The sequence below is a fragment of the Emydura macquarii genome, unplaced genomic scaffold (genome assembly GCF_026122565.2).
Source record: "Emydura macquarii macquarii isolate MOO-44397 ecotype Brisbane River unplaced genomic scaffold, CSIRO-AGI_Emac_v2 contig_1146, whole genome shotgun sequence".
NCBI lineage: Eukaryota > Metazoa > Chordata > Testudines > Chelidae > Emydura > Emydura macquarii.
This window is the reverse complement of record NW_027131283.1, coordinates 3,993,347-4,015,727: the sequence shown is the minus strand read 5'-3', so window position 1 is coordinate 4,015,727 and position 22,381 is coordinate 3,993,347. Positions and strand designations below refer to the sequence as shown.

Here is a 22,381-nt window from a genome sequence, read left to right as displayed (position 1 = left end):
TGGGAATCAAGAGACCTTGGTTCTGTCCCCAACTCTGCCACTAACCTTCTGTGTGACCTTTTCAAGATATTTCATTTCTCCTTGCCTTTGTTTCCATCTTCCACTCATTGTCTGTCTTTTCTATTTGAACTGTAAGTTCTTTGGAGCAGTGACTATTTGTACAGTGCCTAGAACAATGGGACCCAGATCTCAGTTGGGACCTCTAGGAACTACTGTTAATATAAATACAGTGTGAACATACTATTATTCCTATACATATGAGGAAACCGAAGACGTTAGGTGACTGCCAAGGGTCACAAAGCAGGTCAGTAAAGGTAGGAACAGAGCCAAGTTTCAACTATAAGGCCACCTTTTTGCCTTAGACCACTAGTTGTAGAGACTATTAGTTAGAGAATTGGAGAAACTATCTGCTGGAGTGCTACACAGACTTTTATAGCGAGAGAGATATGCAAGAGAACAAGAGAGGTTATGTCACTAGACAGCTGTACAGTCTCTTATACCTGTCTGTACTAGAAAAGTATCCCAGTTCAACTAAATCGATCCAACATCCATCTGGATAAAGTGGTGCAAACCCCTGACGTAGGCACACTTAAAATGATTTAGCCTATGTCAGTTTAGCTTGCATTAGTACCAACTTGTTTTTAATAAGCATAAACAAGGGTTAAACCAATTTAAATGGGCCTATATTAAGGATCACACTGGTTTAACTAGTTGGGTTTTAAATCAATTTAAACAGATGCACTTTCCTAGAAGAGACAAGGCCAGTTTTAGAGAACACTCTGAGGAGACTGTTATCTGCATAGCTAAAAGAGTTTGTTAGCTATATAGGGACTTGGAAGGCTAGATTTGTATGGATAAATGTCAATTTCACTGTATGCAGTGTTGTTGTAGCCCAGTTGGTCCTAGGATATTAGAGACATAAGGTGGGTGAGGTTGGATCTTTTACTAGACCAACTTATTTTGATGAGAAAGCTTCTCTCTCTCACCAACAGAAGTTGGTTAAAAAAAAGATATGTCTCTCCAATTTCACTATACACACACAAATCACAGAAAAATATTTTTTGGGGTAATACTTTAAATTTACAAGATAGGCAAACTGAGAAAAGTGCCGCTTGAGAACTTCTTAAAGTTTGATTTGCTATTTACCTTGTATATTTTGACATGTGATGTTGACCATTTGTTTTGATGCTTAAAAACCTTTAACCTTTTGACTCTCAACCCCTCCTCTTATTAAACAATTATTGTCTGACCCCTCCCCCCCCCTTGTTAGACCTTCCCATATAAGTTCTCACCACTGTAAAAAAAAAAAATTAAAATCAATCAAAAAGGGGGAAACTGCTTTAAAATAAACCTGGCTGTTATCCATGGAAGTCCTAAATACAGGACCCCAGACTCTTGCACAGCCTAGTTTCTATGCACCTCGGTGCTGTTAGGGGCACGGTTTGCTCTAGAGCTAGTTTGCTCTAGTGTCACGGTTTGCTCTAGTGTCATGGGACTATGAGCCTCCGGGGTGCGGTCACTAGCTGGGGCCGCTTGTGGCGACTCAGCCGCGGGGAGGCGCAGCACAGCAGGTCCCTCTCACCCCTGGGCGGGCAGCGCTCCAGCTTGCCCTGCCTGCCTCCCTCCAGCTCGGAGCTGAGCCGGCTCGTTCTCTGCCCCTTTGCGGTCGCGCCAGCAGCCCCGCGACACCGCCCCCTGGCGGGCCCCGTCTGCCCTCGGCCCTTCTTAAACCCCCCACCGGCTGGGCGGCGCCGCTCCCCACCCCTGCAGCTGCTCCTCGGTGTCTCGGGAGCCCGCGGGAAGCGCCTGCGCGATGCCTGCCCCGGAGCTGGCGCCGCCCGCAGCCTCCTGGCGGCTTCACTCGCTCTGAGCGGGCGCGGGGAGCAGCGAGCTGCAGCGGAGTGCCAGCGCCCCGGGGAGCCTGCTCGGGCCAGGTAAGGGAGCGGGGCAGGGCGGAGCAGCCGAGGCAGAAGGCGAGCGGGTGGCGGGCTGCTGGGCGGCCGGGGCAGCTGCTCTTTGCAGCCCCCCAGGTAGGTGGGGAGCGGGGGGGGGTGTCCGGGCAGCGGCTGAAATCGGAGCTGGAGGCGCCGCTTCCCCGGAGCAACCGGGAGAAACTTCCTCGGCGAGACGCGCCCCGGACCAGCCCCAGCGGGGTGCAGCCCCCGGCCCGGCCCTTCGTCCCCATCGGCCCCTGCCCGGACACTGGAGCCCTAACCCCCCCCCCCCGCCGCCCATCTGCTCCCTGTCCCCCCACTCCGCTAGTCCCTGCGGCTCCTGCACCGGGGACCCCCCCCCCCCAGGGCTCCCCTGCCCCAGAGCCGGCCGGGGCAGGATAACGGGAGGCGCCGAGCCGGGCTCCGGTGGCTGGGCTGAGCCGGGCGCTGCGCTCCCCGCCGGGTTCCACTGGCCGGCCGGGCTGCGCCGCCAGCACCGACGCCCCCCGCCCGTGGGATCGTCCTGGTCCCAGAGCAGCGGCGCAGGAGCCTGAGCGATCTGCGTTCTTGCTCCTCCGTCAATCCGCTTCTCTTGGCAATAGCCGGTGCTCCCAATGTACAGTAATAATCCCACAGTATCCCCGCGCTGCAGGAGCCTCCCCATCCCAACCCTCTAGTGCAGTGGGTCTCAACTTTTCCAGGCTATTGTTCCCCTTTCAGGAGTCTGATTTGTCTTGCGTACCCCACGTTTCATCTCACTTAAAAACTACTTGCTTACAAAATGAGACCTAAAAATACACAAGTGTCACAGCATACTGAAAATGTGCTTATTTTTTCATTTTTACCATACAACTATAAAATAAATCAATTGGAATATAAATATTGTACTTGCATTTCAGTGTATAACATAGAGAGCAGTATAAACAAGTCATTGTCTATGACATTTTAGTTTGTGCTGACTTCACTAGTGTTTTATATGTAGTCTATTGTAAAACTAGGCAAATATCTAGATGAGTTGATGTACCACCTAAAAGACCTTTGTGTACCCCCAGTGGCACACGTATGCCTGGTTAAGAAACACTGCGCTAATGGACTATCAGTTGTATAGGGCAACAGTTGAAAGGGCACATAAAGTTACAGCGTCAGTGTAGCAAATATTTCTGAAGACCTGCATGGACTCGAGAAAATGCTCTTTGAAAAGCATGGAGTTTTTAAAATGCAGCAGGTCATTTGAGTTTGCAAATCAACTCAGGGAATTTAAATGCAGCCGTGTAACCCTCCCGGATGGTCTCCTAAATCTCTCTCTTTTGGAAGGAGTTTTTGTTAAGCAGTAAAACGATTGTTAAATTTAGCTAGATGGTTATTTTTAAGGGAAATAAGAAAAATTGTTAATTTCACTTACCACTTCGAAAAGTTGAAATATTTTTCTGGGACACTTTGCAGCTGTTGGTATTGGTAAGTAAGCTCTTACTGAAATGGCTTTACAACATATGGCATTTAAAGCCAGGACAGACAAGCAAGACAGCAGTATTCAAATAGAACCTCACTTATAGTGAGTATAAACCACATGTGAGATTGCAGGGTTTATTCAGTATTTAATGACTGTTGAGTGACTTGAGCTTCTTCAGAACACATCTTCTTTTCCCAACAGAAGCTTGTTTAAATTCGTTTGGTGTTGGACTGGTTCAAACACTCAAAACGCTTCTGTAGTATTGTGGTACTGCCACATTTTTTAAGGTTGCATCAGTATTTCCATGTTTCAGGGGGTTGCCACTTTTGTAAAATATGCTTTGCTTTAGCATGCTAAACTAAATAGGAAAAATCATAATGATGAGATGTTTAGTATGTTTGGACATCACTCATCTTTTAGGGTTCCCATTATAGTGTTTTGGATTGACAAGCAATCATGCCTTTACTGTAGTGGCCCTAAGGTTGTGGAACACACTCCCCCTTGAAATGCTAGTTCCTTCATCCCTTCCTACTTTTAAACAACCTTAAGCTTTCCCGCCCCCACTCCCCACATATATAGGTTTGAATAGGCTGTAAAGAAAGCATCCTTTCTCCCTCCCTGCTTTTTCCTTTTAGATACTCCTAGTCTTAAGAGGTTATTATAGGGAGGATGTGCACATGCACAGTTGTTTAGCAACACGCTGAGTACCTTAATAGGACCCTGGGTGCTATAGAAAGAATGTTTTTATCATTATTATAAAGGCAGATGTTCAATATCTTAATTTTTAACAACTTGGATTTAAGAAATGAAATGTATTTATAGTGTTTCCATATTGTGAGTTAAATTAAACTTCTGTTATTTTGGGAGAGAAGTTGAGGGTTAAAAAGTGACAGTTATAGATGCTTCCCTCAACAGAACTTTTCCATGCATCAGATTGTATCTGCAGTTACACCATGCGTGCTGAGAATGGGGTTGACGAAGTCCCACAGGAATGGTGCTCTGGAATCACTCTAGTTGAGTGGGTCTCCCCCAGGACCCCTCGCACCAGTGCAGCCTCTTCCTGAATCTGACCTCGGAGCATTCCGCTCCCTTCAGTGAGTCCCCCTGGAGGGGATGCCTGGGGAGCTCTTACACACACCCCCAAAGGGGCCATGCACCCTGCCTTGTAGTCAGAAGCGATTCACAGCCAGCATGGAAATCAGCAGGGTTTATTAGTTCTCCGGAACACAGCGTAGAATAGACTTTGTTAGCAGATGAATCAGAAAGTTACAGCAATGATCTGGGGAAGTTCCAGAGTTCCATTCTTGTGCTCTGCTTCCTCGGACACCCCCCCCCCCAGGGGACTGACTCTTCCCCAGCCAGGCAACACCAGACCTGCCTCCCCTCCTTGCCATTGTCTTGGCCCCCCCCCCACACACACACACCAGGAGGTCACCTGACTAATCCCCTGCTCTCCAACACCTCCAGAGGGGATTGACTCCAGCCATAGTCTGTGCGCAGGCAGCTAAAGTCAGCCCCAGGTGCTCTCTAATGGTCACTACAAAGATCCCAGCCCTTAAATACTTGAATAATACATAGGGGGAAACTGAGGCACACAGAGTATTCATTAAGAACATTCCCACTTGGTCACATATGATTACCATTATGGCTGTTGAAACTGTGAGTACATACTAAGAATATTTCACTTAAGGCTGATGCATTTTCTTCATAGGTGGAATGAACACACTGTTAATTTGTATCAAGAATACTGCACAGAACAAAGCTAACAAATATTACAGTATAGAGACATTTAATCTAATGAGGTGCTGGACTGCATACCATGTCCAAATGCATGTTTTCTTCATACTCCTCTGTTTTTCCCTTCAATCCTATTTCAGTAGTAAAAGAAAATTGGGAAATTAATTTACATTTAACCTAATTAGAACAGCACTAGCAGTCCATTTTCAGCTCTCAAAATGAACAGTTACGGTCAAGGCTCTATTGGCTGCAGGACCATAGCAAAGTAGACTAAAGAAAAATTCTAGAGCTAGATTACAAAAATTCTTAGGCCCAATCCTGCAGTTAGATCCATGGGGAGCCATCTGTGTGGATACAATTGCAGGGCTGGTAATGCAGGTCCACATTTTTAAAAGGTATTTAGGCACTTAAAGACTCGGATAAGATTGATTTCAATGGCAGTTAGGCGCCAGAGGCTAGATCCACAAAGGGCTTCAGGTAGCTAACATCCCCTTTATGTGCCTAAATCCAAAATTTAGATCCTCGAAATTCCCAATCAGCTGCCACCTAACTGTAGGCTTCTGAAGTCCCTAGGCACATAAATTTCCACCAATAAAATTCCCCAGCCACCTAAATTTCTGTCAGTGGGCATATTCAGAGCCACCTAATCCCGGATGCCCAGTGCCTGATTTATGCCCTAAACCCCAGCGGAATTGTCAGGGTAGGTGTTCCCACCTATCTGGTGGCTGTGCTCAAAGACTGGATCAGGTTTTACACAAAACTGCCACCCTTAAATGAGTAGCAGGGCACTCACCTGAGAGGTGGGAGACCTGGTCTTAAATCCCTGCTTCACATAAAGCAAAGAGGTAGGATTTGGATCTGGGTCCCCCACAGCCTGGGTAAATTCCATAACTTCTAGGCTATTGGGTAGAAGGGCGGTAATGATGGCAGCAGCAGCACATGCTCTGCTGTGAAGGAGCTACGGTAGTGTTCATTGCAAAGCCCAGGAGCCAATGGCGGCTTCCGTCGACCTGAAGTGTGGCTCCCTGATTAATTGTTTATATTGCAATTTATTTTATTTTTAACATTAGAATATGTACTGAGCCTATCAAAGTCAGTCTTCTTTACACATCACATTGACCACATGGTACGATGTGTGCCAATAAGTACAGCTAAATATCCGTTGTATAATAGAAACCACGTATCAGTATCATCTCTGTCACCAGTTATCACAAACATTTGTTCTGACCATGCTAAACTGGAGACTGAAATTGTGGAACTTCAAACAAATGACATCATGAAGTCTGAACTTAAGACAGGTGTGTATCATTTCTGGAACATGATCCCTGATACACATCTCTGAAACGTGCCAAAAATGCTGTCATTTTTCATCAGTATGTATACCTGCAAATCTACCTTTTCAGCAAGGAATATTGTGAAAAGAAAACAGAGGAACAAATTGACCAATGAACATTTGGACTGCCTTAATAGGATTGCGATGACAGGCTACAAATACTGCATGAACAAAGTCAAAGAGCAACAGGCACACTTTTGCTCCGGGGTATCGTTTTATTGTACAAGCAGACTTCATTAACATTACATCACGAAGGAGTAGCAAGCAAATGTGTTAATTTAGTAGTTGAAGTGACTCTCACATTGAAGGCTTTTTGCCAAAGTGGCCCCTGCTTGAAAAATAGTGAAGATCACTGAGCTGAACCATCTCACTCTGGGGAGAATTCATGGGGGTGAATCCAAAGCAGAGGGAGGTGCCTCCTTCCAGCCTAGATTTAGGTACCTATATCCCTTAGAGGGACTGGGTGAGGCCATATACCTCTCATGGCATTTCCAACTGAGTAGTTAAATATGGCCCCTGCTCAGAGTGCTGGCTTTTATGGATCCCTTTCTTAGGCACCTCATTCTCTTCAGCAGTGTATAGGAAGCCTGGGCACCTAACTCATAGCTATGGATTCCACTAGGTGGCAGGGTACCCAAAAGTTGTACTCAGCATTGCAATGCCTGCATCTCCTTTGTGGATCTAGCCTCTGTGCAATTTTGAAAATCCCACTGTCTGTATCTCTAGACCTGTATCTCTGTCCTTTTAACATATTTGTGACACTCCCTGTGATATTAGTGGAAGTCGTGTGCATAAAACAATCCTAGAGTAAACTTGGAGTATGTGCTTTAATTCAGTGTCTTCACTCTTGTCAATTTAACATTGGTTGTGATATTCTACCCACTCTACAGACACTTGAACAGGTTGTCTTGGTGCTTCTAACAGATTTTTTTAGATATTGTCCATTTAAGCATAAAAATCCAGTTTACTTCAACTGGTTTTTTGTTTTTGTTTTTTTAAACTATTTGCTTTTCTCTCAGCTTGCACAGTGGGGAAAACAATGAAATTGGTTTAATTATAAATTGGTTTTCAGTTTCAGATTCTGAGTGCTGTAAACCGGAGCAGAGCAATTGTTTTAATTAGAGTTTTAAAAAATGTATCAAACTTTTTCTTAGTTTTTAGTTTTAGTTTTTCTTAGTTTCTTCTTTTCTAGTTTTTAGTGATAAAACCAAAATTCTCTGATAAAACAAATCTTAATTTTTCTGCAAGTAAAATAAAATCTGACAGCCTGAGCCCCACTAGATTCTCTGTTTAAAAAAAAAAAAAAAAAAGCAAAATGCCACGGCAAACTGATTTCTAGGATCCCTACTTACAAATTGAATTGAAATCACAGGAAGCTTGATCCTGCACGCCTTAGCTTTTCACTGACAGTGAGCTTCTGGTATTTTGAAATACTGAAGGCTAGAAAGCGACAACTATATATGTATCCTCTGAACAGGATTCTTGCATGTTTGTATTATAACAAAGTTAGGACTGAAGGATCTGAGCTTAGGACCAGAGGAACAGACATAAGCTTCAGAATTGTTATGTTTAACTCTCTTTCCTATAACTATCTATGGATAAATACCCTAGACCAAATTGCATACCTAGTTTTTAATATCTCCAGTTGAAATTAATGGGCAGTCCTGCTTTAGACCTGGTGACACAGTGTGTCACTTTGTAGATAAGGTAAATCTATTTCTACAGGCACTTAGAAGTCCGCTTGTCAGAAAAGTTCTGCAGCCTTTTGCTATCTATTTTCCAGCATGTCAGTAGAATGCCTACACTTGTTTGTCGGTAATAAATCAACTTGAACTTCAGAGGATTAGAAAACCAGATTTTAAAAGGAAAGTTGAGACAGAAGTTAGGTTCCTAAATTCAAGGGGTTCCATTCACCACAAGTGCACCTGGCTAGGTCTGGGAATTAGCTCTCACCCCAGCTGGTGCCCCCTGCTATCAGTTACTCTTGCTGTCAACCCACCTGCTTTACAACTCAGGATGCTCTTTTCATGACTTGGCCCTCCAAGCAGGTCACTGTATAGTCTTCCTCTTCTAGGGTAACAAAATCCCACAAGCCAAGCTGTCCCTATGCCCTCTCAAGCAGTCTGTTTCAGCTCCAGCTCCTGTGCCACTTTGCCAGTGACAGGCAGAGGAACCTGGGCCCACCTGCTATTCCAGGTTCTATCCCAGGGACTTTCTGACTAGCTGTCTACGTCCGCTCGGTCTCAGTTTCCCTGGGCTCTTTCCTACCCCCTCTCTCTTTCTCCTTGCCTATCTCTGGGTTTACTGCTGGAGTATCCTCCACTCCCTATAGCTATAACTTCATCCCTGTAGGCATCTTGTAAGACTCCCTAGCTCAGAGGAGGGCCACAAGGCTTACTTTTCTCCTGGATTTCCTCCTTGTTCCTAGCCAACTTCCTTTCCCTTGAGGGAAGGAGGGAATGACTGTAAACTTCCTCCCTCCAGCCCCTTCTTGCTCCCACTTCCTAGATACATGATTGTTTCCTATCTCCTCCCCCAGCTGGACTTTATCTGCCAGTAGGCCCTATCAGTTCTTGGTTGCCCTCTAGGTACAACATCTAAGGTTCATTGGTCCCTCGTGGCCCACATTACCCTGCTTAGGACTTGTATAGCGTGGACACCCTATCACAGCACCTTAATAGGTGACTAGCCTGTACTTCCATGTCAGCATACAGTTTATAAAGCAGTATAAAGTCATCGTCTGTATGAAATTTTAGTTTGTACTGACTTTGCTAGTGCTTTTTACGTAGTCTGTTGTAAAACTCGGCAAATATCTAGATGAGTTGATGTACCCCCGGAAGACCTCTGTGTATCCCCAGGGGTACATGTACCCCTGGTTGAGAACCAGTGGGCTAGTAGATTTAAAATCATCTGTAGATGGCCCCTTACAGGCAAGAAGTTTAAAAAAAGCAAGATAAAGTTTTTCTCCCAACAAAACAATAAAAATACAGGACCATTCTTTTATTTTAAAGATTATACAAATCTAGGATGCTCAATGGATAGGTAATGAAATACAAACAAGGTTACTTTTTCCAATTTTGACCCAGTTGGATCATGACCAAAATTGGAAAGGCGTCTAACTAGCTCTGTATGTGAATATGAATGGCTCAGTTCAGTTAATCATTAAACAATAGCTACTCACAATATTAATTGGTATCCTTGTTAGCAGTAGCAAGCAAGCCAAGAACTGAATGTATATGGATACTCAGTACCCTTTTTCAGCCTTATAGATGATCCTTTCAGAACAGGGTTGATGTGATGAAGCTTACACTGTCATTTTTCATGTTGTATCTGTCCTGTGAGTAAACAGAACGGTTCATAACTGGCAATTCACTAGCTTTGTTTGTATCTATAGTTTTATATATATAAAAACCTCTGGCTCCAATTATGCAGACACACTTTAGTCACGTGAGCAGGCTCATCGGCTGTAATGAGACTATGCAGAATTTAATTAAGCATGTGCATAATTGTTGAGAAGATTGGAGCACAATGTGATCATGCTCTTGGATGGGTCCTCTGAGCACTACAATAATCAAAATATTTAATGTATTTTAAACTTATTTTTATTGACAGATGTTTTAGTTAATCTTTTGTTTTGATTAATTTATGTAACTTGGAAAATACTGTTTGAGAGCAAGGAGGGAAAAAGGTAAATTCTGCAATTTAAAAAAAAACAAACCCAAACCTATGTTTATTAAATTAAGTTAGAGAATAATATATAGCCTTTTAAGTAAATAACAGTCCTCTTCAAAGAAAATGCCTTATATCTAAAACTGTACTCTTTGCCCACATAAGGACATCCATCGTCTTACATCTGTATCCATGTGTCTGTCGTATGAGGTGGACAGCAGGATCAAGACATTTGAGTGGAACTGTGAGAGGTGTCTTGCCCTGCAAAAAAATGGTCTTATGAGTGTGTGTGATTCATTGTCAGAGACAGTTTTTTTTTTTTTTAAATTGCTTAAAATTTCCTTTTTTTTAATGCAAGTGAGAAATCTATATAGATTGTTGGAGGAATTCTAAACATATCAATCAGAAGAGTAAATAAAATGAAAATGATTCAGCATTGTTCAAAGCCTAGCCAACCCCACCCCCCAAAATAATAGGTAAATACAACATATATTCTATTTTTTTAAGGAATCTAAAATATATCAACAGTTACTTAGTAGTCCTCTAAGTAACTGGACTGTGTTACAGTAAGGAATGTCTGAGTGTGGGTGAGTGTATGAAAGAGAGAGAGGGAATGTCTGTACAGGATTTGTTACAATACATACGCCATAATGTGTAACATGAAGAGTGTTCACTCACTGATGCAAGCATGTAGTTAATCAGTGGGAATGAAACAGAATTCCATATAACCTGTTTATAAGAACATGAGAATGGTCATACTGAGTCAGACCAATGGTCCATCTAGCCCAGTATACTGTCTTTCAACAGTGGCCAATGCTAGGTGCTTCAGAGACAATGAACAGAACCGATAATCGTCAAATGATCCACCCTGTTGCCCATTTCCAGCTTCTGGCAAACAGACTTGGGACACTTCAGAGCATGGTTTTGCATCCCTGCCCATCCTGGCTAATAAGCCATTGATTGGACCTATTCTCCATGAATTTATCTATTTCTTTTTTGAACCCTGTTATAGTCTTGGCCTTCACATCCTCTGTCAAAGAGTTCTACAGGTTGACTGTGTGTTGTGTGAAGAAATACTTCCTTTTGTTTGTTTGAAAGATGCTGCCTATTAATTTCATTTGGTGACCCTTAGTTCTTGTGTTATGAGAAGGAGTAAATAACACTTCCTTATTTACTTTCTCACACCAGTCATGATTTTATAGACCTCTATCATATCCCCCCTTAGTTGTCTCTTTTCCAAGCTGAAAAGTCGCAGTCTTATTAATCTCTCCTCATATGGAAGCTGTTCCATACCCCTAATCATTTTAGTTGCCTTTTTCTGTACCTTTTCCAATTCCAATATATCCTTTTTGATATGGGGTATCCAGATCTGCATACAGTATTCAAAATGTTGGTGTACGATGGATTTATATAGAGACAATATGATATTTTCTTGTCCTATTATCTATCCCTTTCCTAATGATTCCCAACATTCTGTTAGCGTTTTTGGCTGCTGCTGCACATTGTGTGAATGTTTTCAGAGAAATATATCCACAATAACTCCAAGATCTCTTTCTTGAGTGGTAACAGCTAATTTAGACCCCATCACTTTATATGTATATTTGGGATGGTTTTCCAATGTGCATTACTTTGCATTTATATTGCATCCAGTAGGAGTCCTAAATACTTACCTGAAAACAAGATTACTTTACTTTCTTTTAATGTGAAATAAATCATTCTTTCTTCAATTGGAAAATTAATCTTTTTTTTATTAGGAAGATATATCAAGTTGCTCTGACACTGCCAATCTTGATGAGGAAAGACTGTCTGCAGTAGGTTTCAAGGTAATATCTTGAAAGCTCCCAATTTCCTTTTTAGTTATTTTATTCCAAGTTATTTAACTGTGTTTTGGAGTGATATTGGCTAAGGAAACAAACTTTATTGCTTCTTTTTGTTGTGTGTGAAAAAGGCCTAAAAGATTAAAGAAAACAGTGAGGGAGGGTTATTAGCTATGGGAACAATTTGCCAACTTCATGGTGGTTTCTCCATCACTGGCAATTTTTAAAATCAAGATTGGTAGTTTTTCTAAAATACATGTTCTGATAATTTGTGCTGGGAAGTTCTATGGTTTGTGTTATACAAGAGATAAGATTACAGGACTACAATAGCCTTGGAATCTATGAATCTATCTGTTTTACGTTACAACGTCAATTCTTGTCTGCTCAATTTTCCTGAAAGACTCTGTGGATGACTGGAGAGCTAGACCATGTATGTTATCAGAGGCACCAAGCAAGTGAAATGTGATCGACTGAGAAGGGAAATATTTATTTTTTTCCCTAACATTCATTTATGTAGTGAGAGAACTTGCAGCATGCATCTTTGATCTCCAGGGAGTCTTATGGCCAAACCAGAGATCAGACTTGTTCTTTTTTACCTTACAAATATCAATCTCCCTTCTCTCCTTTGAAAGAAAGTGAAAATCCTTTCAGGATGGCTTTATACATTATAAAGAGGAATTAAAAGGCCTAAATCCTTTTGTTGGGGAGAGGTTGGCAAGTTTTCTTTAACAATAACTTTTTGGTTCCTATAACTTATTGCAGGTTCCTCTGAATTTGTATTTAGTTCTGCTGTTATACAGGTGCCAAAGCTATATACCACTCATGGTATGCACATGTATCTTCTGATTATGAGGGAATGGAAGTAACGTGCCTGGACAACCCTAAGAACCATTTAACAAGTAGCAGAAGTTACCATTATGGTGCCAATCCTGCAAGCTGCTCAGCATGTGTTGACCTCTGAATCTTATGAAAGTCATTGGGTCTGTATCTGATAATACATGATGCATGCAGCTTATCAGAATATTGACTTTTATTCCTTCTTCAAGCCCTTGGTCTTCATCTAAACATGACCATAGAATGTTTTTTTGTGTGTAGGAACTTAGTTTAACTTTTGAAGTCTGTATAGAATTGCCATTAATATTAACGAGAGATGTTTATGCACGTGAAGGGAGAGAATATACCCCTGAGTCCCATGGCATAAATAATTGTTTTTCAGGTTTATTGGTGCTCATTACTTTTAATGCCTTTTTTCTATTTTTACAGGCTTTTTCAAGATGAATACTACAGAAATCAATTTATTTACCGTGACCCCATTAGGTTTTATACCAGATTTCAAAAATGCCACCCTGGTACCTTTCAATGAGACTGTGTGTGAGAACTGGAAAGAGATTCATCATCTGGTTTTTCATGTGGCAAATATTTGTTTTGCAGTTGGATTGGTTATTCCAACTACTCTGAATCTCCATATGATTTTCCTCCGAGCTTTGCTTACTATAGGTAGGACAAACAAAATATACTTTTTACAACTTCAGTGTGGCTGAAATTCCATTTATTGACCAATAGATAGTATTGTTCTGGGCTTACTTGTTTTCTGTTGGTGGTATTTCAACATATTTTAATTGTTTTATTTTGTTGGAGGTGTTTTAGCATGATTTGGGGCCTGTTCAATCATCTGACATTGCATAACTTACCTGGAAAAGGTAATACAGACCCAATCTCTCAAAAATCCACAAAAACTGCATAGAGAATTTTGAGCATCTATGCAGTTGCTGAAACATCTGACTGTGTGGGTAGGACTAAGGTTTGTGTATGGGGTGTGGGCTTTATCGTATTTTTTGTTTTGTTTTTCATTTCTTTCTGTTTTTCTCCACTCTTACTTTATCCAAGCATGGATTTCTTTTTCTGATAAGTTATGGGGAAAAAATTAGCCCCCAAAATTTTGTTATGAATAACTGGAAAAAGCAGAGCTCAATTACAATTATAGCAAGATAGACTTATACCTACTACAGTATAAATCTCTTCCACTCACATGTCATTGATATAATAGGAAATCCCACCTACACCTGCAATATCTAAATTTTCCTCGGAAAGCTTCATGTAATGACTAGCCCCAATTCCTCTTAAAATCTGAGGTCTGAGAGGACATCACACACTATGGGAGCGAAGCATGAGCAACTGTCATTACATGTATTTCCTTGGGGCTATCTAGCAGTCTGGTGGATTTGTTTTGCATAACATTTCTAAGAGAAGAAGAGAAACCTTTCCTATCCGTACACACATCTAAAATGCTCATCTAGCAGAAGATAAAATGTTGTTTTGCTGCTTGATTACTGCAACATCTCTGCAATTGTCCCTGGCTTCACAAGTGCAGTCTTGCCACACTCGTATCCACTCAGAATGGTGCTGCAAAGATAATTTTCCTAGCTCACTGCTTTCACTATACTTTCCCTTCTCATCAAACATAAACCTCTTGTCACTTTCAAGGCCCTTCACAGCTAACCAAAGCCTGCCTGTCATATTTCATCGGTACTGAAATGTTGACTTCCATCTCCAATGATGCCAGCCTCCATTGCCCACTTGTAAAATTTTCAAACAAGCATCTTTGTGCTTTCTCCCATGCTGCCCCACATGCTTGGGAGAAGCTTCCTCTAAAATCTGCAAAACTAAGTTGTTATCCTTCTTCAAATTCCTCCTGAAAACTCTCCTTTTCCATGAAACCTGCAAAAAACTTGGCAGCCATTAGCTTCTGGTATGCTAAGACCACTGCCTGTCATGCTAATATTGTCTCATTCATTCTTTGCTCTCCCTGTTTGTCTCCACCTGTTGTCTCTTGTCTTCTACTTGGATTGTAAGCTCTTAGGGACAGGGATAATTTTATTTTAAATTCTGTTTGTACAGCATCTAGTGTAATGGGGCTATGCTCTCTGATAGGGCTTTTGTGCCCTATGGAAATACAAATAATGAGTAACAATACTCCAAATCTAATACTATGGTAATGCAAAGAGCTAACGAGAACTTCCTTTTTCTGATAGTAGTCAAAAAAACAATTTATTGTTGGAGCCTTGGCCTGGTTTATTATTAAATGCACTGACTAATATCTGGGCTATCATATTTAACGAAGTTATCATTGAATTCAGAACCATGCAGTACAACACACTTGGCAATCTTCAATGCTCTGAGAAAGTAGAATGCAGGATAATAGTGCTTTCAGATATTGTATGAATGCTTCTATTTGTTCTAGAGTTTCATTGCCTTCGCTCCTAGCTTAGCAATAGTGTTAGCTTTAAATCTAGGGTGAAACCCAGGACCCATTGATGTCAAAAGGGGTTTTGCGATTGACTTGAATGGGCTAGGTTTTAACCACTGAAATATTGTAAGCACCTCATGACAGTATGTGAGGCCAAAGCCTTGTTTTAAGCTGAGTTGTTGGGAAGAGTTTAAACATGATTTGCCTGGGGCCAAACCATGTTTGTAAAGTCTTATAACCTAAATCACGTACAGGGTTCCTGAACTATTTTTAGGTCATTGTACTGTATGTAGAACCAAAGTCTTCATGATCCACTGAGGAAGTTATCATCTCGTAAGATATATTTTTGAGAAATATCATTTCTTTTTTTTTATTTGTACAAAATAGAACATGTTTAGTGTTTGTGAGAGAATCTATTTAATTACCAGACCTTTATGTTGCTTGTATTAAGAATTTTACAGTAATTGTTCCATATCTCTTTTCACACTTACAAAAGGCTATTTTACCAAAATGAATTTCTCTAATGGCCAGGAGCCTCAATTTTTGCAAGTCCTTTTATCTGTGGAACTCCTCATTAAAATCAACAGGAGTTCTGCATGTAGAGGTTTCACCGATTTGGGCTCTAGTTTTAATATTGAACTGGCAAACATGGATGGAGTATGAATTTTTCAAGCTGAGATGGAACCTCGAAAGAATAACATTGTAAGAGAAAGCTGCATGATTAAGAACTTTCTTGTTTAGCAGTTCTCACTAATCACAGCAGAGGAGTTAGTATTTGAAAATATTTAAAAGATACTCATCAGTCATTTTGTTTTCCTAACAAATGATTTCTTGAACAGTGGCATAACTTGCAGCAGGAAGCCAGATTTCTCTCTCTTTCTGCCTTAACATGTTATGGTGATGTTTCTTTAAAACTGCAAATCTCTGTGGATGGCATTTAGGAAGCTCCAGGAAAATAGTGCTTACTTATTCATGTTTTGTTTGTCTATAAGCTTCAGGCATCTAAATGAATGCTTTATCATTTTTGTCTCAAATCAGTGTCATGCCAGCTGTATGAAACAGTTGTGTGTGTTAGTTAAAAACGTTTCTTACAACTAAATAAAATTACCTCTTTTACACTTAATTGATTACCTTGCTCCACTAACTGTATTGAAACTTGTGATATGCATCACTTCTCAAGATAATCACTGCACTCTAAAATAGGGCTCTGTATTCTCTGTATCAAAAGAACGAAGTGTGTATATAATCTGTTAGAAATATTTTTATACATTATTGATCGGTATCATTTAACTTACTGTTTTATTATTGACAGGATGTGTACTTTTCATCATCTGGGCTACGCTCTACCGCTGTGCCTTGGATATAATGATCTGGAATTCGGTGTTCTTGGTTGTCAACTTCTTGCATTTTATATACCTACTGTGCAAGAGAAGACCGGTATGTAAAAAGTATAATCACCACAGAGTCCAGTAGGGTACAGGGAACGGGCCAAATCCTGTGGCTGTGCTTGGGCAAGCCTCCCATTTAATTCTACTGGAGTTTTGCCCAAGTGAGTCAGTTAGCAGCTCCAGCAGGTACCAGCAACCATTAGCATGATTTTAGCCTGATCGTTTGTGCATCATCTGATACAGTACTTCCATTTTAAACCTCTTTTTTTTGTTGTGTATCATTTTTATTTTTATTTATCTAAATAAAAAGGACCTAAAATTCAGACGTGACTAGTGATTTTTTGGGTGCACAACTGGAGAATTTTAGAGACATGAGTTTTCAGAGGATGGATGCTTGGAACTTCTGAAAATCAGGTCAAGGTATCTCAAGTTAGGCATCCATAGCTAATCACTCTTAGGCCAAGACCTCTTTGGGGATAAAACTTCTCTTGCTTAGTTTCAACCCAGTAGTGTCTTGTGTTCTGGTGAGGCGGTTGAGAGTCCATTTTAGCTATTTGTAAATATGGAAATAAATATAGGGATCCATATAAAAACAACTTTAATGCTCTTCTTGCATTCCATTCACACAAAAATACCTTTGGCCTATGTGTCCTCTCTCACCCGGCCCTACCCTGCAGCAGGAAGAAAATCCACAAAGAAAACCCTGTTATAGGGCCCTGCAGATGGGGAAAGTGATAAGTGAAATGCTATTCCCTTCTCTATCCAGTAGCTGGGAGGCCCAGGAATAGGCAGGAAAAAGTGGGCAGGGTAAAGGAAGAGCCATATTAAGTGACGTGATTCCTGCCTTTAACCAATTTAGGGCAAGGGGAGAGTCTGCAGGTCAAATCAGCAGAGCTAAAGCTGCGTTAACTCTGGCTGTGCACCCTGTGACTCCCCTCCAGAAAATCAAAGGGGAACTGGGAGAGTGAGCCAATAGCAGCATGGCTGTTCTACTGGTAGTCTGGTAGGGTTTGCAGAATAGTATAGAACAGGAGTCCATCAATAGACTTGAGCTCAGTCACTGAAAATGAGGGCTGGTATCCTTGGGGATCCCCAGCCCTTTTTCTGTCCTGATATCTGCTGTCTTCCCATTCTGCATGTACACAAATTCAGTGGCTAGGTGGGAGCAAGGGGTGGAATGTGCGTATTTCCTGGCTCCAAAGGACCACAGGAGTGTTTTCTTTAATTTGTTCCCCTTGGGGGGGGGAGAGGGGGATGAGAGAGAGAGAGAGACCATTTATTTTTAGATTTAGCACATAGCTAGCCCTGCCTGCAGCCTCTTGCCTTTTTTCAGAGACATTTAGGCTTAGAAAGAAAAAGGGAAAATTCTCGTTTGCTCACTGTAGATTTTTGTATGATATGAAATCCAATATTAAGAGAAATCTGCAATGTGAAGGTTACAGGAGTATACCTGGGGCCAAATTCTGAGGTCTTTAACAGAACAACTCCGTGCTTTACTCAATTAAGTATTGCAGATCATGGCCTTTAGCTTTGTTTGGCCAGTACCTGAAATCAGACACACTCCTTTTGAAGTGAATCTTAAATCAGAGCTGGAATTAAAAATTCCAGCTGGAACTGAACTCTTACACCAAATGAGTGCAGCCTGTTAATTCCCTGGCTGCCCTCTCACATACCCTCCTCTTTTCCTGGCAGGGCAGAGCAAAACTTGATCTAGTTCTTGTCTAAAAGCAGCATTATTCACTATTTTAAAACCTAGACAGATTGTTTTACTGCTAACAGTCCATTTAGCTACATGCAGTATATTGAGCCATCAATCCAAGATGAGCCTAAATTACTCATTGCCTTTTAAAATCTCTTAATTAAAAGGAATATTCACATTTTTTACTGTTCTGCCTGAGACACTTGCATAGTTATTTTAGAAAAAACATTTATTTCTTTATTGCTCTATTTATAAATGGTCTTCATGATATATGATGATACGATGAAACTGCACCTTTACCTATAAACTCAGATATTCTGTCTCTGTTACGTCCCACCCATCACCATAGCTGAGCACCTATGGAAAATAAGTTGCATAAGCATTATGTTATAGGCTCCCAACATGGATGTTATGACCCCCAGAGGTATCACTAAAATGTCATGATCAGCTTGTCCTGCCCATATTTGATTGGATTAGTGCCGGGAGAGGGTGGTGGATCCTCATACTGAAAAATGGAGAATCGCTGTATTATATGATAAAGTAACAAAACACCTTGCAATGCAGGTCCAGGATTAAAATATCAGTAAGACCTTTGACTCTGATTTGTGTGACTAAAATCTGAGACTTAATGTAATGCTAACATAGGGTTTTTTGTGCCATAGTAAGAATTTGATCATGTAGAAATGCCACAGATTCTGGAGTCCACTAGGGACTTCACTGTTGCTATCAATATTATGGGAAAGGTATTCAGATACTACAGTGACAGGCAGGAATATAAAACAGTATGATAGATATTGTTTATGTAGGTCCAAATATACAATATTTGAGTTTGAAACTCAATTTATAAACTACCAGTCCACAAAAGGGTTAGAAAATTACCTTTCAACAGGTGTGGGAAAACTGCCCAATCATATTATCATTATAACTTTTTGCTAAATTCTTCTTCTGGATCTGGTTGGCTGGTTATGCCCCATACTGAGGAAAGTGCAGCTGGCTATTTATCTATGCACTGTCACTTAAGGCAGCTGTGCCCCACAGCACACTTTCAGTGGGGTCTGAAAGAAAAACGATGTTGAAGACCGTTTTTAATGTTGATCTTCAGATCACATGTGCCTGTAATGTAATGCAGCTGGGGCTTCTAAGAGCAGGCCATATTTGATTTTAATAGCAGCTAGTTCTTGTTTGGAATTGGGTGTTCAGGGGAGATGCAACACTACATAACAACCTTCATTCAGCCTCAGTGTTAGGTTGCATTTTTAATGGTGATAAGCATTAGTGTCTGGCTTTCTTCACACCTCCACTGGGACACCTCTTACCATTGTCAAGACTATCAGTTTCTTTTTGTCATCTTATCTTTCTAATCTTGTATCTATCTCTGCTGTCTGACCACTCACACTACCTCTTTTAGAGATAAAACGCACACAAGCAAAGACTGACCATGAAATTGCTCATTTCACCTCTGTTGCTAGGTGTGTCTCTCCTTGCATCTCTCTCAATGCTGCATTCACCTGTGGTTTCTGTGGCGGGGAAGAGGCAATTCATCATAAAATCAAAATAGATAAATAAGCGCACAGAGAGTATAACAGTTAAGTGTTAATAAATGAATAAGGACCAGTGATAACTAATATTTGAACTCAGCAGTATAAAAGAATTTAATGCATATAAGTACCAGCTTACGAACTTCTGTCATGATTAGAATATTCCCTCCTGTTACAGACAAAGCAAAGTGACAGTGTGATTGCATCTTCAAACAACCCCACTCCCTCTTTATTTGAAGATTCAGGTCCTGATTCTCCTTTGCCTTTCACCTTCTATAGTCCTTTACCCCCAAACGTAGGGGGAGTGAAATGTTATCAAATCAGGTACTATTTTACACTCAGTGTGCACTGATGTGAATAACTGCTTGAAATCCAGATCTCCAGTTCAGAACTTTCCTTCTTACTTTAAAAACAGTAGTCTGAGTTGTTTTAACAGTGGCCTTTCTCACACACACACACACTCCCCTCTATTGGTATGAGAGGCTTCTCCTCTGCAATTCTTGTCTTTGAGAAGAGCCTTCCCGCATATCTATATCTCCCAACCTCTTCATCTAAAACATGTCTCTTCTCTCAAGTTCTCTCCCCTACAGCTGTTACTTTTTATTTCATTTTGTAACTTTATTCTTGCTTAATTGATGAGCACCACTCTTTTCAAATAGACTCTCAGACTATAAGATCAGAAGGGATCTATATGATCATCTAGTCTGACCCCCTACACAACGCGGGCCAAATAGCTGGCGGTGGTCACTTTTTCAGCATTTTTCATAATGGTGTTTTTGTGTGAGCTTTGTAATATTTAGTTCAAATAAATATCCAGTAGTTTGGATTCTTGACCCACCCTTTAGGCTCTGCTAAATTGAACTGGGTATCTCAGAAGAACTGTCCTTTTCAGGTGAGAGTTCCAGGACTTTCTGGCCAGCATACACGAGTAGCAGTGTGGCGTGGCACTTCTGCTTCCAGCCCCATGCGAAACTGAGAAGTGAAGAGACAAATGAAAGTGAATAATAACATTAGATTAGTTCTCCAAACTTGGTTCTGAATTTAGGTAAAGTTTTGGATCTGTTCTGATTCTAGGGATGAATGAACCCATTCTGATTCTCTACACTTTAAAAAAAAAAAAAAAAAGGTTAAACAGCACTAAGAGCTGAAGGCATTCAGCACCTCTCTGGAGGCACACTTACCTTAAAAGGCTTAAAGGTTGGGAGCAATGTGGTAAATTGTGTTGTAAAGGGGGTAGAGAAGTGGAAATTCAGACCCCTCTCAAAAGAACTCCAGTTCCCACCCTATTGCTAAAAGCCTTGATTGCTTCCTGGTTTCCAAAATCTCCATTTTTAGGTGCCAAAAGCTCTAACTATCCTTACCCATCTACTAAATCCTTCACCTTCTCCAGGACCATAATGCATTGTCAATACAAAACTCTGCAGCAAATTGAAATAGTATGTTGTAGAAGCAGCATAAAGCACATTTAACTCAGTAGCCACATCAACACCTTCACGAATGCTGTAGTAATTTTCATAATTTAATTCAATAAAAATGTCTGCATGTACCTGAAGGTGCCACATAATTCAGCAGGACCTTGGCAGGGAGCAGGCAGGGTTTGAGTCTACAGCCTGCTCAGAGCAAATTTGAAGAGTCCTAAAAATCAGCTATGATGTTTGCTCTCACTTTTTGTGTGGAGATCTCATAATCACATCAGCATTTTAAGTGGACTTTGCTGTCTGGCCCTAAAGAGCTAAACTTCCCAAAGCACCAAAGTCATGTTGAAAAAACAATGGGATATAGAGCTCAAGTGATTTAGGAGCCTTTAGTTAATATTACACAATACTTTTAAAAATATCTACTCAGTTTGTTTTCTCAGCATTTTTTGGTGTTTGCTTTATTGTGATGGCAAAAGGTTAGTGTGTGGGGGGGGGGGGGAGGGGGGGAGATGGAGGGGCTAAAAAGCAAGAGAGAATAGAATATATGGAATCAAATTCATCATTGATCCAAGTCCATTGAAATCAGTAGAATTAAATCAGGAGTGAATTTAGAGTAAAATCTATATTTCTTCTCTGTGGCTTTTTTATTTGCTACTTATAGGGCAAATTCAGTGCTGCTGTGGTGTAGTGTCAAAGGGGCTGCAGGTGTTGGTGTGGTGGAGGCAGCAGACAGGGATGCCTAAGTTGTGCCCCTGCTGCAGGGGTTCCTAGGGGGTTCTGCCCTGGCCAGGCCCACCCTCAATACAACCCACCCCTGCCCTGCTTCCACTACCCTCTGTGCGGCCAAAGAGGTGGTACAGAGCTGGTGCAGTTGACTCTGCACCTAGCATAAGGAGCCCCCAGTACAAGGGTAATTTCCCCCAAAGAGGACTTACACCTGCCCCTTTGTGCTAACCTATCAGGTAAAAAGGGGCAATAGCACCAAGGGGAATTGGACCCTAAGGGTCTGATTTTTTCAGAAGTTCTATTCACCCATAACTGCAGTTGTAGTCATGGGGAACTGTGGCTGCTCAGCCCCTTGGAAAATAGGGCTCTAAATACCTTGAGATATAATAAACGCAGCTATCATGTGAAATGAAACAATGCTGTAA

At 41.2% G+C, this 22,381-nt stretch overlaps 1 protein-coding gene across 4 annotated transcripts in view; it reads left to right on the top strand.

The window, feature by feature from the left end:
- Positions 1 to 1,860: 1,860 nt before the first annotated feature.
- Positions 1,861 to 22,381, top strand: part of BVES (blood vessel epicardial substance) — a 45,737-nt gene continuing 25,216 nt past the window's right edge. The window contains exons 1-4 of one of the 4 annotated variants that reach the window (XM_067546527.1): positions 1,861 to 1,934; positions 11,878 to 11,946; positions 13,204 to 13,437; positions 16,500 to 16,624. In XM_067546527.1, coding sequence (XP_067402628.1) covers positions 13,215 to 13,437; positions 16,500 to 16,624 — 348 coding nt within the window. In that variant the 5' untranslated portion in view covers positions 1,861 to 1,934; positions 11,878 to 11,946; positions 13,204 to 13,214. Of the gene's footprint in view, positions 1,935 to 6,189; positions 11,947 to 13,203; positions 13,438 to 16,499; positions 16,625 to 22,381 lie in introns of those variants that run through there. The other 3 variants (XM_067546528.1, XM_067546530.1, XM_067546529.1) reach the window with 3 other exon arrangements.